The 18236-nt window shown below is 40.1% G+C and overlaps 1 protein-coding gene across 1 annotated transcript in view; it reads left to right on the top strand.

Annotated features, from left to right (window-relative positions):
- The first annotated feature begins 2676 nt into the window (after positions 1-2676).
- Positions 2677-18236, top strand: part of HSPA4L (heat shock protein family A (Hsp70) member 4 like) — a 28111-nt gene continuing 12551 nt past the window's right edge. The window contains exons 1-11 of the mRNA XM_032187541.1: positions 2677-2827; positions 6729-6786; positions 8189-8329; positions 10008-10130; positions 11333-11432; positions 13251-13384; positions 14355-14599; positions 14727-14803; positions 16004-16155; positions 16687-16793; positions 17186-17319. Coding sequence (XP_032043432.1) covers positions 2721-2827; positions 6729-6786; positions 8189-8329; positions 10008-10130; positions 11333-11432; positions 13251-13384; positions 14355-14599; positions 14727-14803; positions 16004-16155; positions 16687-16793; positions 17186-17319 — 1378 coding nt within the window. The 5' untranslated portion in view covers positions 2677-2720. The remainder of the gene's footprint in view (positions 2828-6728; positions 6787-8188; positions 8330-10007; positions 10131-11332; positions 11433-13250; positions 13385-14354; positions 14600-14726; positions 14804-16003; positions 16156-16686; positions 16794-17185; positions 17320-18236) is intronic.

Below are 18236 nucleotides of genomic sequence, written 5' to 3'. Positions count from 1 at the left end.
CAGGTGGTGTCCCTGTTTTGTTTACATAGTTTTGAAACCTCAGGTACAAATAAAGCTGCTGTTCAGTATGATTTTTATGGTGGTGAAATTAACATTCATACAGAATCAATTTCATATTGTGACACTCATTCTGATCCAAGAGGAAGCCCTGGATTAAATACAGAACTTTCTGTTTCTTCAGTTAAAAATGTATTTGCTAGCTGGGGTAACTTTCTGAAATAATGAGCACGGTACAGTTATTGCATTCAGTAAAAGTTGATTTCTGTCAGCTAGATAACACTAACCGTTACCACATATCCTTTAATTTGCATATATTCATGCAGAGTTAGAATAAGATATTCTAATGCTTTGTAGTTTTATTACTATGGTTTTGGTTTTTTTTGTTTTTGTTTTTGTTTTTTTTTCATTGCTGTATTTCCTGCATTTCTTATATTAAGGAAATCTATAGTGATCTCATACTTTGATGAGAGTCTAGAAGAGACTAGAGGCTTACCTAGGTATAGGAGGTGGATTTGGCTTAAAATGTAACTAATTTAGGTCAAATAATTTACATTAAGTAAATATATATACATATATAACATTATACATATCTATATATACAGTGTTTTGTTTCCAGTAGAATTTCACATAAAGATGTCAGCTTTAGATTAATCTCTCAAAAAAAAATGTGTATTATGTTTTTGGGAGTGAAGACAAAACTGGTGTCAGTTCCTAATACAGTCCCCAAGACAGACCGCAGTTCTAAACCAGGAATGGTTTGACAATTCACCAAGCACATCCACAAGAAAGCAATCTGTCAGAACAGTCGTGTTACTCTGAGCTATCTAAAAGATGTGTTGCAGTCATTATGCTAGGTTCCACAGCGGGCGATTGCATTTCCCAAGTGCTTTGCTGTGCAGAGCACAACTGTCTGATATTCCTGTGGGCTGTCTTTACTACACTGTTGAATTTTTAAAAATTTAAGAATTGCCACAATCTCCAGTTGTACTGCACTTGAAAAAGGCAAAGGGAGGGTTCAGAAGTTGAGCACCAACTTGCACAGAAACAGTAATGCCCATGCTCTTGAACATTCACTGCTCCTCATCCCTTCTTTCCTTCACCTGTAAGCACTTGTGGCAGGTTTTAGTCCATGTGCCAAGGTCTCTAACAAATCTTCCTTTTTGCTTTGTTTTCTTTTGTTGAGCAAGTTAATGTTCAAAAATCAAGGTGGGCTAGATCAAAAACTGTACTGTGTGCTCTGTTTTAGCTTTCTTACGCTTTTACATTATTGTACTAGTCAAAACCTTAACATCATTTTAAACTCATTTTAAACAACAGCTGATGATTGGAAGGAAACAAAAAAGCTGTAGAAGTTTTAATAACATTTAAACATTTCAGAGCACCTTTAGGATTAGAATTTAATTCTTAAGCCTTCTACTTGCCCAGTAAAGCTTAAAAGAAGCATCAGAGGAAGGATCACAGCCTTTCTAAATTTAGCTATTGCAACCAGATAAGAGAGCATTACATCAGGTAAATAGTTAAAAGATCTCTGCTGTAGGTGAAACAGGAGGAAAATGTTCCTTAGTGTTCTTTACTGAAGAAAAACAGATTTTGCTAAGCATCTAAGTTTTTTCTCAGTACAGAGCAATAATGATTTGTGTGCAGAGTGGGGAGGCAATAAAAAACCCTTGACTGCTTTATGGAAATTTACCAGCAAGAGGGGCTTAATGCTTTTTTCATGGAGCATTCTCCAGTATCCTTTGTGCAACAGGAGGAGCCCTAGTGCTAGTTCTTTGTGACAAAATTAAGGAAATTCTTCCTCGTGATGCTTCATACTGTTCATTGGGATCTGATGAGAGCAGTGGATGAACACCTGCCTTGTGCACACAGTGTTCATGATAGCATTCTCACTGAAGGTTTAGTTTAACAGTACTGCTTGTGTAACATTTAAGAAATCATTTGGACGTTTTTCCATGTCTGCTTATATAATCAGATATTTTGGTTTGATTTAGGGAACTAAGGAGCACAGTTTTCATTTCCAAGAAACTACCAAGAAACTACCTTCTTTAAAATTCTCAGTGTCAGCATGGTGCTGGTATTAATGTTACAGGTCTGGACTTTCAGCTGGTGGCAGGTACTTGAGCGTGCTGTGGTGACAGCCGCTCACCTGCCCTGTCAGCCCAGCGCGAGTGTAGCTAACATTGCTGCACCACGAACCGCAGTGAAATGAGAGCCTGGCCCTAGGCTGCTGATGTGTTTCAGGGTCAGTTAAGGCACGACAGATCCTTTATTATTATTATTTTAAGCCAGCACCAAGAAGTACAGCAGCTCCCTTCTCCTCAAGCCTCACGCTCTGAGCCCCGCCGGCCACCTCACCCCTCAGGTGAGCTGTCTCCCCCCCCCCCATAGCGGCCGCCGGCCCCTTTAAGGCCCGTGTGGGCGCGCCCCGCCGCAGTGCTGACGCGCGGGCGGGGGGGGCGGTGCCGCGCCTCCTCCCCCCTCCCTTCCCCTCCCCTCCCCGTTCCTTTCCAGATCTTTCTGGAACGCGCCGCCCGCGGCCCGCGCAGCCCGAGCCCGGCCGGAAAGAGCCGAAGCGGCGGCGGGCGGGCGGCACCGCGCCTGCGCGGGGGGGCGGCCCCGCCGGTTGGCGGCCGGCGCTCCGCAGTGGGGGGGGGGAAGCGGAGCGGAGCGGGCGGGAGGCAGCAGCAGGAGGAGGAGGAGGCCGGGCGGGGAGCACAGCCATGGCCGTGGTGGGCATCGACCTGGGCTTCCTCAACTGCTACATCGGCGTGGCGCGCAGCGGCGGCATCGAGACCATCGCCAACGAGTACAGCGACCGCTGCACGCCGTGAGTAGCGCCCGGCGCGGCGGGAGCCGGCTCCCTCAGCGAGCGGGGCCCCTGAGGCGGCGCCTGAGGCCGGGCCGGCCGCCGGCTCCTCCGCGCGCCCTTGAGGCGGCCGGGCCGGCTCCGGAGGCACGGCGGGTTGATGGTTGATCTTATGCCGGCTCCGCATCGCTGGGGTTTCGTGCGGCAGAGCCCCCCCTGCGCTGCCGCCGGCCCTGCGGCACCTGCGTGCTCGCCGTGAGGAGATGGAGAGGCGGCGGGGGGGGACGGGCCGGCCCCGTTTCCAGGGGATACGGCCGGGCCGCGGGGAGCGCCGTCTGTGCGTGCCTGGAGGGGGTCGGGAGAAACCCTAAAAGCTCCAGGTTTGGGCAGTGCTTCTCTTTGTAAAAGGAATTCGTAGCCAACAGCGGAAAGTTTGGGGCTGTGTAAGGCCATGCGAGGCCGTCATAACTTCAGCATCGCTGTCCTTGTGATCTCGAAGAAATGTAGGCTTTGGTTGGCTTCTTAAGCTTTTTTTATTTTTTAAACGCAGAAGGAAGTTGAATGTTACCATACGCATACTGTCTGTTCAGAGTAAGCTCTGAAAATATTTTTTACGACCTAGATGAAGTATCTTGCCTTTCATATTGGGAAGTCCCTAGGAGGAGTTACCCTTGTGTAACTTGATGAAAACAGAACCTCTGGGGCCTTTTAATTCTGCTCAAGGAAGCCCCTGGAACTTTGGCCCTAAGAAACCCCAGTTTAGGGCCGACTTCCTCCCCCCTCAGGACAATGAGTGCTGCCAGTTCTTAGCTATTCGTGGAGTGCATTCTTTGCAGGTAGATGTTAGGTAGGCTTTCTTGTATTTAATATTTTTCACTTAAACTTACAAGTAGCTGTACTTTCAAGATGTGTGTTGAGTGATTGTGAAAGGGAGTTCAAGCAGTCTGTAAGGTAGTGCCTTGAGTGCAGAATACGTAAAGGCAGTATTGACCTCACTTAATGACGTTTCTCCTGGCTTTTTTTTTTTTTCTCTTTCTCCAAAGTGCACTATAAAAGGGTTATATAACATAGAAAGGAATTCCTTTTCTAATGGTAATGTCTCGAAGCAAGCTTAAAAAGAAAAAGGAAACAGAAACGTTACAGGTTTATTACTGTTACAGAAGCTTACCATAGTAACTAAACCTTATTTTAAGCAGTTTTGGGCTGATATAATGCCTAAACCATCAAAACTTTTCCACTTACTTACTGCGTTGCTATGCTCAACGAGCTCTCTATTTATACGTTTCTATAGGGGTGCTTACATCGCTTAAACATTTGACGTTAGCTAATAATTAACATTGGTTGGATACATCCCAAATACTTAGGATTTAATTTCAGATTTACAAAGTTTTGATGTTTGTTGTGTCAATGTAGTGTGATGAAAAAACACCTGAACTGGCTCTGGACAAGCTGGTACGCTTCTGTTCACAGTATGTTATTAAGCCATGTAAAGATACTGGGTTACGTCCTAAAGATAGGACAGTCCTGGCTGTGCTGTGCAGGGCTAATTACTCTTTCTGGGCAAGGCTAATTAGCGCAGCCAGTGCCTACCTTTTGGAGCTGATTCAGATACTTGTGCAATACTGTTGTGGACTGTACAGCTTGAGTCTAAGCATGCGGGGTAGAGCTCAGGAAGACAGCGCCACATTATCGCGGTTCCATACAGCACTCTTGGAGTCCTAAACCCAGTGTCCCAGTTGTAAAAACACTTGGGTGATTTGTTGCCTCCAACCTACCTCGTATAATTGAAGGCATGGGATTGTTAGCGCTTGTAAAATGTGCATCTTCTTTTGGCAGTGCTTGTCCTTAAGCTTTGAAAGGAAACATTCTTCCATTAAGCCATCCATTTCAGCAGGACTTGCAGTGTTTCTTCATGCTTTCGGCCTTGTTGTCTCTTTTGATGTTAACTGACACCTCATTTCTCTGAGCTGAGAACTCCAGCAGGTCAGATGCTGCATGCATTTCCAGTGAGCCTGGGGTGTTAGCTCCATGGCAAATGGCGCTTTCAAGTAGTATGCCTCACCACCAGGGTTTCGTGGAGAGGAAAAAAAAAGTGATTGCTGATAGCTCATAATTTTTTAATAGCTATTTTTTCAGACCACATGTAATTAGTGTAATCACAAACAGTAATTAAAACAATGATGTAGCATCTTCTTCAAAACAGTGAGTGGAGAGGGTTGAAATGTCCTGGTGAGGAGAGCTGCTGTTTTAGAAAGGTCTCTGTCCTGCTCAGATCCTCCCTTCCCATTAAGCCGAGGCGGGTGAGAGGCAGGCAGTGCAGTTGTGGGACCTCATTTGTTTCCTCCTGGTGGTGGCTGTGCTTCCTAGAGGGCTGTCTTGGATATGGCTTCAGCATTTGGAGCTGAAGAGGACAGGCGCCTTCTGGTTTTTGACATCTCAGCCTCCCAGCTAAGGGAGAAACCACCCATCTCCTTGTGCGGGAACTGGCTGGAAGTGAACCATGGCAAGACTCATCGGGTTGAGTGGCTTCAGACTTGATGTTTCATGCCCTGCCTAGGGGTATTAGCATGTAATGCTGCCTGTCAACAGAGGCAAATCCCTGCACAGAAAAGTGTAATATAATAACAGTAACAATTTGTAATCACAATCCGTAAAATAGACGTCTTATAAACTGTTTAAACAACATGAAAAATAGTAAAAGCTTTTCTTGAAAACTGAGTTTGTGTTTGAAAATGTAGGGCAGCATGCTGTCAGTGTGCAGCAGTTAAATCCAGTGAAGGTTGTGAGTGTTTAGGGTGGTGTTGCAGCCCAAGAGGTTGCTAGGTAATGCTGCCAAATTGGATGCAGCGCCCTCATGTAATGAAGGAGGAGTGGAGGCAGAAAGTAAGCCATTATAGTGATCTTATGCATTCATTAAACAGTGAAGAGTAAACCATATGAATCTGGGTTGTATTTGTTATTTACTGCTGAATTAGTTTAGACAGATTGGTTCTCTTTTGGAAACGAGAACTTGAAAACAAGTTTTATTTGATATCTGTAGAAACAAAGCAGATGATGGTTACTTGAGGAAAGGAGCACCACTGACAGTACTTGGAAGTGCACTGACGAGCTGATGTACTGATTACAGAATAAATTAAAAGTAACACGTAGTAACCGCATATTGGTGGAGCTGTTAACGGCTAAGGTTACACTTCAGTAGCTGCTTGGGACAGTTGGCTGAGGCCATGAGCAGTGCTGGTGCCTTGCTACCTGTATTTCTCACCGGTGCTGGTGCTCTTTCAGAAGCAGGCCGGTGCTTGGTGCTGTTGCAGAGCTCCGGGAAGCCAGCAGGGAGGCAGCCAGGTGGCAGCTGGTGTCCTCAGGTGGCCTTAGCTGGAGCCGAGGCACAGGGGTACACGGGAAGCAGCAACTGTGGGTGCCACAGCCGCTTGGAGTGCCCCAGCCCTTGGTGCCTGGCAGCTGGTGTGTTTACCTTGGGCTTGGGGGTTACTCACAGCTGCTGTCTCGGTGCCAAGGTGTGGTGCTTTCTGACTGCGGGATCAGCATGTTGAGAAAACTTGAGCAGTAGAGCTCAGGGGTTTTAACTAGATGGCCCAGACCTTGTCTGGTTATGACCTGTCACCCAAAACTACTAATTCCGTACTTTCGTGGCAGGATCTGTGGAACACGTTAGCTTTAAAGGATTCTTTAAATGCAGAGAATACAACTGCAGTTGCCTGCAGTTTCTAAATCAATTTGCAGAGAACAAAACCAGAATTGCACTGCAATTTCTGGTGCTTCATGCAGTAATGCTATGAAATGCAAGTGTGTTCTGCTGCTGTACTTCTTGACTTGTTTTTTTTGTTTTATTAAAGTAATGTAGAAGTATTTTATAACACTTCCCTTTAAAGCTGAATTTCTTTTGTTTTCTTCTTTTACTTAGAGCTTGTATATCTTTAGGATCCAAGACCCGGGCCATTGGGAATGCAGCAAAGAGCCAGGTAAACAGACAGGGGCAGTGGGATTATTACTGACCTGACTTGTTTCATGTTGAACTGTGGAAAGAGAAGTAATGAATAAACTTGGTCTTTTAAAGTAACTTGTCTACTACAAGTGTACGTTTCACAATAATGCTGCATCAATAGTACATTTGCTATTAAATTTGAAGCGCTATTTCTCCATCATCTCCTCATTTAGAATATAAAATGATGAGAAACAGGGTAATCCCTAGTTTCTTTCCCAGTAAATATCTTTCTCTTGACTACTTGTGACAGCAAGAGCAGAATTCATTCTCAAATCTTCTTCTGAGGTGTTGAGGGGGTAGGGATACCATACGTATGGTTTTGAAAAGTTGAAACAAATTGAAGAACAAAAGCTTGGTATAAATACTAATTCTTGGTTATAAAGTTAAATTCATGTGCCTGTGTAATTTAGTGTTCTAATTTGGAACTTTGAAAAGAAGTACAACTCCCCCAATTGTGTTTGACTTCACTTGCAACCTAGGAGAACTGCTTTGCAAGAAAAATGCTTAAAAACTTGTAGTAGTCCTGAAAGTCAAAATAGATTAAGTCTTCCCCTCTCCTTTGCATTCATGCATCATGTTGACATTCTGAGGGGACATCTTTCCCTGTAGTAGTGGTCCAGTAGGCAGCTGGACCTGAATGCGGCAGAGGCTGCATTGCCTCTTGTTCCATTGCCATTCTTGTTCCATGAAACTTTACACCGTTCGTCTGAACTCAGCCCCTGAACTTGCTGGTGAGAAGGTGTCCTGTCAGTAACGTTTCTGACTATAATCCTCGTTATTTAGCCTAGTAAACTAGACCAGTTTGTGCTGGAATAGATTACCCTGGAGTAACTCCTTTTGATAGCTTAATTAAATATATTGTGTTAGCATTTGTTCAGGTCCTTTGTTTACTTAAAAATCTGTCCTTAAATAATTCAGGTGAAACACTGACGAGGGAATAGGTGTGGTAAGATTTTATGTCCAGATGGAATCTGACTTAGAGCTTAATTTTAAAGGAAGTGGAATGCATTAATTTGTCAAAGCTTCATTTGAAGTTAATGTAGGTAATAGCTTAACTTGTTGCTGTAGACCGCCACTGCTGCAGTATTTAATACATCCTGTACTGCATACTATATTGGGAAGCTCCTTTAAATTAAAAGGTGCAATGAAAATTGATGGTAGCAAGCTAATGGTTATTAAAGAGGGAAGCAAACCTGAACTTTATAATGGAGACCATAGATTAAAAACAGGGTGTTTATTTCCCTGCACCCTTTCTTTTCCAGTAAATGTGTGGGGCTTAAAATAGATCTTCGGGATGTGCAGTAAGCTGAACAAAACAAGAATGTGGTCTTCTGTAGTCTACACGTCATAGGTAACTAAAGATAAAATGTCTTTCACAGATTGTCACAAATGTAAAAAACACATTGCATGGCTTCAAAAAACTGCATGGAAGAGCCTTTGAAGATCCTTACATACAAGCTGAAAGGGCCAAACTTCCTTACGAACTTCAGAAGATGCCGAACGGCTCTGTAGGAGTGAAGGTGAGAGCTTCATACAGTGTATCTCAAGTGCTAGAGATGAGTGCTTGAAACCTTTGCCACTTCATACTTGAATTGTGTTTTCCCTAAAAAAAACTCTAAATATATTCTTGTTTTTGTAAAGAAATGTCAGGTGATAACCCGTACAGTAATAATACCTTTTATTTCATGCAAAGCCTTCCTTGGCATAGTTTAGCTATGTTTCTCATTCTTCCCTATAATTCATTAATTTCTTTCTGTTCAGGAAGTTCTAGAGTACTTGTTCTATATTACATACTTGTGTCTTCTGTTAAATGTAGTGTAAAAATGTGTTGTCTTCTGTTGTACGGGTGTGCTATAAAATGTTAATAACTAACCTCAGAAAGGTTAAGCTTAGGTTTAATTACCTTGAATAAAACTGTGTAATAAATCTGCTCTGCTCAAAAGATGAACATTCCTTTCCCTGCAGTAACATTCACTAAGCATAGTACTTTGTCTGTCTGAGATGTCTGTTGAGATTTCTCGTCAATTTTACTAGCTTTCTGTAGTCTCCCTTAGTGGTTTGTAGTTTACTAGATTTACCTTCAAATAGCTTCAATTACAGTGTGTGATTGTTAGTGACATCTCAATTTGTCTGGAAATGCAGAGACCAAGTGTTAGGAAAACAGGGTAACTCTGAAGATTTAATCTGAACAAGCTATTTTTAATTTGCTTCCAAACTAAATGGTTGGAAACTGTACTTTTAAAATTCAGACTTTATGGCTTCAGTCTCTGAATACGTCTACCATTAGCAGTTTAATCTAGATCAGGAGTGTGCTTCCAAAGTAAATCTCCCTGTCATCCTCACTTAGCTTGCACTTCGGGTTGCTTTGTGGAGGGACTTTAGACCACATGAAGTGCGTTTAGTTTGCCCTGTACAGGTACTTATTATCATAGTAATGGCAAATGTAAATAGAGTTGCTGCTCCTCTTTCTGGGTTTCCATGCACAGGAGTGTTTGGGATTATTAAATAGCAGGAGTTCAGGACATAGACCTCCAGTGAAGCTTCCTGATTCAGATGTACTTCCCAAGAAGAATAGGGCAATTAGGCTTGCCTTGTTTGTGGCAAGGAGTTGCCACACATGTCTGAGTGACCCTTGCAGGAAATATGTTCTTGGGTTTTCTCCAGAATTCCAATTTTTTAGCTTGCATTAGGAAGAATGTGATTCTACATATGTTTTACACTTCTTTTCAGTTCCAAAACCACACAATAAAAGTACTGCAGTGTTTAGAAATAGCCCCTTGAGATAATTCGGTCGTCAAGGTTTTCCACAAAACGATGGTCAGCTAATTTGAACCATTTACAATTTGGAGTAAGTAGCATGAATCCATAACATCAATTCGTATGGAGAGTTACTTGTGTTCAGTGTGGTGTTAAACTTGACTCATTGCTCAAAACTATAAACATGTCCAAACTGCGTATCTCAGAGAAGAGGTGATTGATGTGTGAAAGGATTTTTGCTGGTTTTTTTTTTTTTTTTTAAAGAAAAGGTGGGGGGGAGCACATTTTTCTAATTTCATTTTATTTTGAAATCTTGTACGAAAATCTTCACTTGCCTTCTGGTCCAGGAGAAAATGCTTGTTAGTGCAAAATGATACCCATTGCTGCTGGTAAAGCTTAACATGATAAGATTTATTACAGAATTGCAATTCTCTATTTCAGGTGAGATACCTTGATGAAGAGAGGCTGTTTGCAGTTGAACAAATTACAGGAATGTTACTGGCCAAGCTTAAAGAGACTTCAGAAAGCGCTCTGAAGAAACCAGTGGCAGACTGTGTCATCTCAGTAAGTTGTAATACCACGGTTCTGTTTATAGATAACTGCACATAAGCTAGTATCATTTATGCCATGGTACAATGGGAAAGAGATGCAAGTAGTGGGTAGAAATCACATTGCCAAAAAGTTGGGCTTTTATTACATTTTTTTTTCCGGCTGGTAATGCTTTTGTAGTGATGTGTGTGAAAATGGAAATTTTTGTTAAAATTTGTTTGAGAGAGCATACTACTTAGGTGATCCAGGCTGGTTCAGTGCTACGTAATTTGCCTGCTATAAATGAGAAGTATTTTATGTGTAAGCACTTCTTTTCCAGTCCAAAAGTTGAATTCTTTGTAGTGTAGTTGAGAGTTGCCTGAAATTCATGTCTCTGAGGATAACATACTAGAAAGAAGCGTGAATTGCCTGCATTTGTTTGAAAAGGTCTTTGTATCTGGCCTTTAGCTGTTAGAAATCTGCTTTGATCTTTCTTCTTGCTTCCTTATGGCATACAAAGACATGTACAGAGAATACCTTCCATACAAATAACAATTCTTGGTAATAACCCTGAAGTGGTAGCCAACAAAATAGAAACTAGAAATACAGCCTTGTATCTTAACTGAGTGCAGCTATTTTCTACATGGGCTTTGACTGTGCTTTGGCTCTTTTTGGTGGAACTGAAGATGGTAGGGGACTGTAAGCTGGAGCTGTCATTTAGATGATAACCAAAAAATTTCACAGCTGGACATAGCTCCAGTTGTAGTGCAGAGTGGTGCTGGTCAGTGGTGCTGAAGCTAAACTTAGTGCTGTTGAGCTTCTGCAATAGCTTTTTGGGGGGGGGACTTTTTATTTATTCCTATTTAATTTAGCAAATTTGTTTGACTTCATGCTGTGTAAATGTTTACAGAAACTTTCTTAAAATGTTTTGAACTGGTAATTTTAAGATCAAAGGTTCATCAGAAGAATCTGAACTCTTTTTTTGGTGCATAAGTGCACTGTTTAAAACAAGTATGGATTCCACTTAATTTTTGTTATGTTTTGAAATTTTAATTAAAATACGCAGTAAAATGAATTACTTAAATGTTTTACTTGGACTGCCTTATTCATCTGAGGTTAGTTTGTAACAGTTTCTTGTGGTTTTGAAATTTATAGGCTTCCTTAATGGGTAAGTCTGACTTTTAATTTAAAGAGGTTCATATGTCATAATATCCTGTGTAATTATTTCTTGGAAACAGGTACCCAGTTTTTTCACTGATGCTGAGAGAAGGTCTGTAATGGCAGCTGCTCAGATTGCAGGACTAAATTGTCTGAAGCTGATGAATGAAACTACAGCAGGTAAAGGCCTAAGTGAACAGAAATAAAGCAGCAATGTGGATAAATGCTTTTTTAACAGCTCAAGCTATTGAATCTGCAAGGGCGATGACACATTACAGTTACACAATTAGGAGCTTGGGAAAAAGCTATCCGGACTTGTACTGCCCAATCCAGCTTGGGAACTGGAAACACAGTAACTGGCAGTGGGGTGGTGCTCAGATTTTATGAGGCAGGAGGAAAGTTTGGATTTCGTAACCTGAATACAGTGCTACTTGAAAATAGCTCCTCTGCTTCTGAAATGAAGGGAGGAGGGTGTCTCTGCCTACCTCTGCTGTACTGTGGAGCTACAGCAGAGAGATCCAGAAAGGCAGAGCTACTATTGGAATCCCTTAATAGCCTAGCTGGGATACGCACCTGACCTAAATTCTCAGTTGTTGTGTTAAGATAGTACTATAGTGTACTATTATCAGATGTAACCCGCATATTTTCTGTCTGAAAGATTACAGTAAATACATTACTTAACATAGATCTGTTGTGGGGTCTTTTAAGAGTGACATTTCCTGTGACTTTGCTCTACAACACACTTCCAAATGACCTCATTCATGTCTCTTTACTTACAGTTAGCTGTTAATAAAGTTCTCCTCTCCAAAGTTAAATAAAACAAGGATATAACAGATTTTTCTTTCCAGCTTATTGGCTATGCTGGAGTAAAAATAAATCTTGTGGAAATACTTAGGGAAAAACTTTTTTTTATTGTAATCTAATATTTACTTGAAATAAAAAGCTGTTAAGGGAAATCTCAAACTGTGTAGTTCAAATAACTTCCATTTTTAACTACTACTCATGTATGGTTTAAAAGCTGCCTCTACACAAACTGCGTTTCTATGGAACTTTCTTTCAAACAGACCTGCTGATCTTATATAGAAACTTCAGTTATGACTTTTCAAACTATTCAAATAGAGTCAAACATAAGTCTGTGGGAGAATGACAGTTTAAGCTTGTGGAAAATCTGTCAGTTGTAGTGTTGGCACAACTGTTTTTTGCATAAAGTGAGTTACTTACTGCCCTTTTCTAGTTTTTGATGTGTTCTGTGGTAGGCTATAGAAATATGCTACGCTTCCTGGGAACTGAATTTGGAGCGGTTTAAACCAGTAATTTCATTTTTTTGTTGTTGTTGTTTAAATTTTCTTTTAGGAAGTTTAAACCAGCTCCTTGAATGAAGGCTGGTATTGAAATCTTAGTTTCTTGTAAACCAGTTTTGAAAACGTTTTTTTCTTGAACATGTTAATTTGAGTACAAGCAGAACTTTGTGATGCTTTAATGTTAAACTTTCACTTGACATTGATTTCTTCTGTTGACAGTGAAAAAGACTGTTTTCAACATCCTAGTTTTGTTCATGATGACTTTATATGAACGGTCTATTTTTGTTCACTGTATATGTACACCTCTAAAACAGAAAATAAAAATAACTGTTCTGATAATATCCTAGATCTAAAAATTTAAAATTTATGATGGAGCATGTATTACGAACTTAATGTGCTTTGGAGGCACACAGCATGTAGTTGCTTTTGGAAAGAGAGATGATACAGAACACTTGAATGACAATTATGAATGCATATGATATAATAGTAAAATTGGAAATCAAATAAAAATAATGTGGCAACTCATATGGAGTAAAACTCATGTCCCCTTGCACCCTTATGTTCTATCTGAGTAGCGTAATGGAGGTAGTCAGAAAAACTGGAAATAAGCAGCATCCTCCTTTTGGTAGTGCCTTTAATGGATGCTTTACATTGGTACACAGCTTTGCCTTAATTTCTGTGGGCTGTTCTCTTTCAGTTGCACTAGCCTATGGAATATACAAGCAAGATCTGCCAGCCTTGGATGAGAAACCAAGAAATGTGGTCTTTGTAGATATGGGGCATTCTGCATACCAAGTCTCCATCTGTGCTTTTAACAAGGGAAAGCTGAAGGTAATCTTCTAAGTCATACAGGAAAGTCTTATATTCCTAAAGTATTTAATAGAACAGTACTCAAAATACTGTTTGATGGGAAGATTTCTAAACTTAAAAAAAAAAAAAAAAAATAGTTTTGAAATTCAGAACACCACAGTTTTCTGATTTTTCTTTTGGCGGTTCTGGCAAAGCAGTTTTTGTAAGAATGCAGAAATGAAGTAACCCAAAGGGTGTTTTCAACAGTGCTTGACAAGCAAATGCAAAATGCATGGGTTTTGTCATTTTTCTATCTGAATGAAATATTTGTGTATTCTGGTAATCTCACAGCTGTTGTAGTTGAGCAACTTGTTTACCTATAGGGAATTGTTGAATTGCCTTAAATTGTTCTATGATCATTATTTTTCCTGCCATGAATGTGAAGGTTTAAAATCTAAATCCCATTGAACATGAAATAAAACTGTGTTCACTCTGCAGTTCTGAGAGTTTAATCTTTGAAGTTTGAGCTATTGGTGGTTGAATGCTTTATAAATGTCTTTGCTGTCAAAATGTGGTCTTCATCTGAAGTCATGTGGAAGATAACGTTTGGTTTTTGGTTTTTGGTTGTTTTGGGTAAATGTCATAGAACTAGTAATAGCATGAGAAAATAGCTATCCTAGTCTGCTTTTTCTTTAGTGAGCCAGTAAACTGAGTAGGGGGTGCAGCATGGTAGAAAAAAGCATGATAAATGTGATGTTTTTTCTTAAAATAATAGTAGTACTTTATTTGGCAAGGGCAGAAGCTAATTGAGAAGAGTCATGCTGTTTTTTTTTTTTTAAGTTGTTTCACTTACCTGACAGAAGATGGTGAGAAATCTACAAGGGATTCTGTCACATCAAACCTGTTTTTAAAGGTGCTGACTTGTAAAACCAGCGACAATATGAGAGCTCTCTCTATATCTAAACAAATATTTTTTTAATAATTTGTAATTCATTCTTTCACTCTTACACAGGTCTTAGCTACTACCTTTGACCCTTTCTTAGGTGGAAGGAATTTTGATGAGGCATTGGTAGACTACTTCTCTGAAGAGTTTAGGACAAAATACAAGCTGAGTGTAAAAGAGAATCCTCGAGCGCTGCTACGATTGTATCAGGAATGTGAAAAACTAAAGAAGCTTATGAGTGCAAACGCCTCTGACCTTCCACTCAATATTGAATGCTTCATGAATGACCTTGATGTCTCCAGCAAGATGAACAGGTACCATGGTTTGTCTGTTTTTTTTTCTTTTGTTTTGTTTTTGTTTTTTGTTTTTTACTGAAGTGTAGTCAAGTGCGGTATCTCAGCTGTCTTCTTGTAACATGAAACGTATGTCCTGTTCCTGCAGAGCTCAGTTCGAGCAGTTGTGCGCTGCCCTTCTGTCCAGAGTGGAACCTCCTCTAAGAGCTGCCATGGAACAAGCAAGTAAGTAGGAGCTGGATACCTTTGGTTCTAGAATGTAACTAGTAATGCAGTTATCCTAGATCTCTTTAATGATTATCTCTTTAATGTATTTTTTGTATTCATTAGAATTGCAAAGCTAAGTACTGAAAAGTTAAATGTAAGTTCCATTCATATGCTTGTCATGTATGCATGATCCCATTCCTGCCTCATTCAGTGCACAAACCACTCTGCAACCCCGACTTACTGACCCTCATTCACCCTGTGAAATGGAAAAGGTTGGGCCCTGGAAAGATTATTGTTTTTTAAAAAAGTGGGGGCGGGGAAGGGGAGGGCGAACACAATTGTCATTCTTTACTGGAACACTTTGCAACTGTCTGGCCAGCCTGTTCCATATGATACATACATCTTCACTGACCTGAGAACTTGGCAGTATATTCCTAAAATAAGTTACCTGCAGCATGTGCAAATAACAATTCTTTTGTATAGTGTGCTGTAAAGGAGAGGAATAGACTTTCATAGGAAAAGGGTTTATGCAGTTTTTAGCATCTTCAACTAAAAGGGAAAACATCTGCTTATTTTTGAGTTGGCTCTAACTAATGCTGGAAATAAGAACTTGAGTAACTGCTGAGCAAAACCATACAAGGACTGACAGCTGTTTGAGATTTTGGGATCACTTCCTCCACATATCTTGAATCCAGAATTAAAGTTATCCTGCAAGCACAGTTTAATATTGATACATTTTTAGTCAAGGGTTTGTTTTTACATATTGGCAACCAACATTAAACCAAACATAAGATGTTTGGGGTTTATGTATTTGGGGTTTATTTTGTTCCTACTTGGGAGGAGTGAGGTATTGGCACCCAGTACTACAGGGGTGCCAAAGAAAACCTTATCACACGCTTGGGTTTATGCCCACCAGAAAGAGGATACATACAGACAAGGCACTTTTGAAGAGCAGCTGTCATCAAGTAAGCCCTATTTGATGCTTCGCTTCTGCATTTTTCAGGATTGTGCAACCAGAAAATTGTGTAGTCTGTAGGAAGGATGAGGATTTTGAGTAAGACAGAGCACTATGAATCTGGTCTTAAAGGTCTTGTTGGCTGTTGAGTATATTCAGTGCTTGTGACAGTGCATAGAAAGAGAACTCGATCTTACTTTGGTTGTCCAAAGACAGCTTTTTGATATATTGATGATAACTGAAGGCCATGCACTCTTTTCTAGAACTTGACCGTGAAGATATCTACAGTATAGAAATAGTAGGTGGGGCTACTAGAATTCCAGCAGTGAAGGAACAGATCTCTAACTTTTTCTGTAAAGAAATAAGCACCACACTAAATGCTGACGAAGCTGTTGCGAGAGGCTGTGCCTTGCAGGTATGGATATTAAAATTCAGTATTGCTCATTTAATGTGTTGTGGTCTACTGCAGTGTAACTAATCAAAACCAAGAGGCATTGTAGATGAAACAAGACACGAAGTCGTACTTGCTACGTTAACAATAGGTGACAGTGACAATGTCAGAAATGATTGTATTAGGTTTGGTAGCTTGCCACTGTGTCCCATTAAAAGGAATGGTCTTGTTAGAGACCTGCTAAATTTGATGACCTGAATTCGCAGTTCTACTTCATGTAAGTCATTTAGAAGCTTTGCTTCTATCTTTAATGACCATCACTCAAGAAGTGGCATCAGTTACTATTACCTTAATTTAGTTAAGTCTTTCAGTTGAATTAACTTTCTACTACAAGTAGGAAGTTTCCGTTAAAAAATACGGTGGCAGTCAGGACCTCCATGTACTTGTATGCATTGTAACCTTTCTACGCCTTTCTTCATTGTAACCTTTCTTTTCTAATTATTGTACTTTATTGTGATACATGGATGTAATAAAATTCTGGTCTTTGTTTTCTAGTGTGCAATTCTTTCCCCAGCTTTTAAAGTGCGTGAATTTTCCATCACTGATGTTGTTCCTTATTCCATAACGTTAAGATGGAAATCATCTTACGAAGAAGGAACAGGGTAAGTTGTACGATGCCTGCTAAATAAACATGGGGTTTTATGTGTGTATTAAGAAAAATGTTGAGCTGTGTGGAAGACCAGGCCTTCAGAGTTCTGAATTAGCTATTGGAGCAGTTCTTCTATTCTTCTCTTGTTTTATTTCTTGATCATTAATTGGAAATACAGCTTAAAAATGAAAAACTTGTGTGAACTTATTTAGTTTTGCTAAAGTGACATAAAGTACATAGTCCATTTCGAGACATACAGCCCATTAATGTGCACCTCTTGTCAGACACTGACATTCTAAGTAAATTATTTGGTGGCTTGTTCAGTATGGCTGCTGGTAGTAAGATAACTTGATTATCCATTGTATTATGCTCAGTGGTTTAAATTTACTTAATGTATCATTTTAGGGAATGTGAAGTCTTCAGTAAGAACCATGCTGCTCCATTCTCAAAAGTAATTACTTTTCACAAGAAAGAGCCTTTTGACCTGGAAGCTTACTATACCCATCCACATGAAGTGCCTTATCCTGATTCAAGAATAGGTAAGAACACATGAATTAAAAAAAAAAAAAAAAAACAGCTTTTGTTGACAATGAGAAAGGATAGTTCTCCTTTATGTAAGAGACTTTACCTCCATATTTCCTGGATTATAGAAAAGCCTCGCCCCTTTAGAAAGGCTCAAAACAGTCTTCTTGGCTTAGGTGCAGTGATCAAACAATATCGATGTCATCTTACGGTAGTTACTAGGAAACTTATTTTCTTCATCATTTCTAAATGTTTTAAAAATGTAGGCGCAAAGAGATCAATGCTCTATTTTCTGGTTCTTGAAGCTTGTTTAAAATGGAACATGATCCAATGTGCCCACCAGCCTAGATTTTTTCAGAGAAATTGGATCAAAGGAGCTGTTGATGCTTTATCTGTCTAGATAGGTATTTGTCATGTCTCTTTCTGCTAATATGAGAAAATACAACATAGGTGTCCCCTGAATGTAAACATCTGTAGTAAACTCTAATTGCATCGTATGAATTAGTTTACTTGTAGCTAATCTTGCTTTATTCACGATTCGTAGCTGACTGTTCAGGGTCTTTAAGGTAATTGATTTTATTGACTAATTTCTGTCAGGTATAAACTTCGTAATGCCTTTTAGGAGTGTCTTTTCAAGATGTCTGTCATCTTCAGGAAGGAGCATTCTCATTTATACATACGCATCCTGCATTACTTCATGTTTGCAACAGTTTTGAGAACATCAACCTGACTGTTTCTGGAGGCCTTGATAAACACACCATTTGGTCTCCAAAATGTGCAGTGTATCTGCATTATCAAATTCAAAGGGCACCTTCCTCTGTTACCATTTTATTTTTCAGTGCAGAGATAGTTGAATGAAAGAAACCGTTTGAGGCAAATCACTGAAGTTTCTTTAGTGTGATGGTTTCGAGAAGGCAACAAAGAAGTGTAACAT

This window comes from Aythya fuligula, chromosome 4 (genome assembly GCF_009819795.1).
Source record: "Aythya fuligula isolate bAytFul2 chromosome 4, bAytFul2.pri, whole genome shotgun sequence".
NCBI lineage: Eukaryota > Metazoa > Chordata > Aves > Anseriformes > Anatidae > Aythya > Aythya fuligula.
This window is presented reverse-complemented; position numbering and strand designations above follow the sequence as displayed.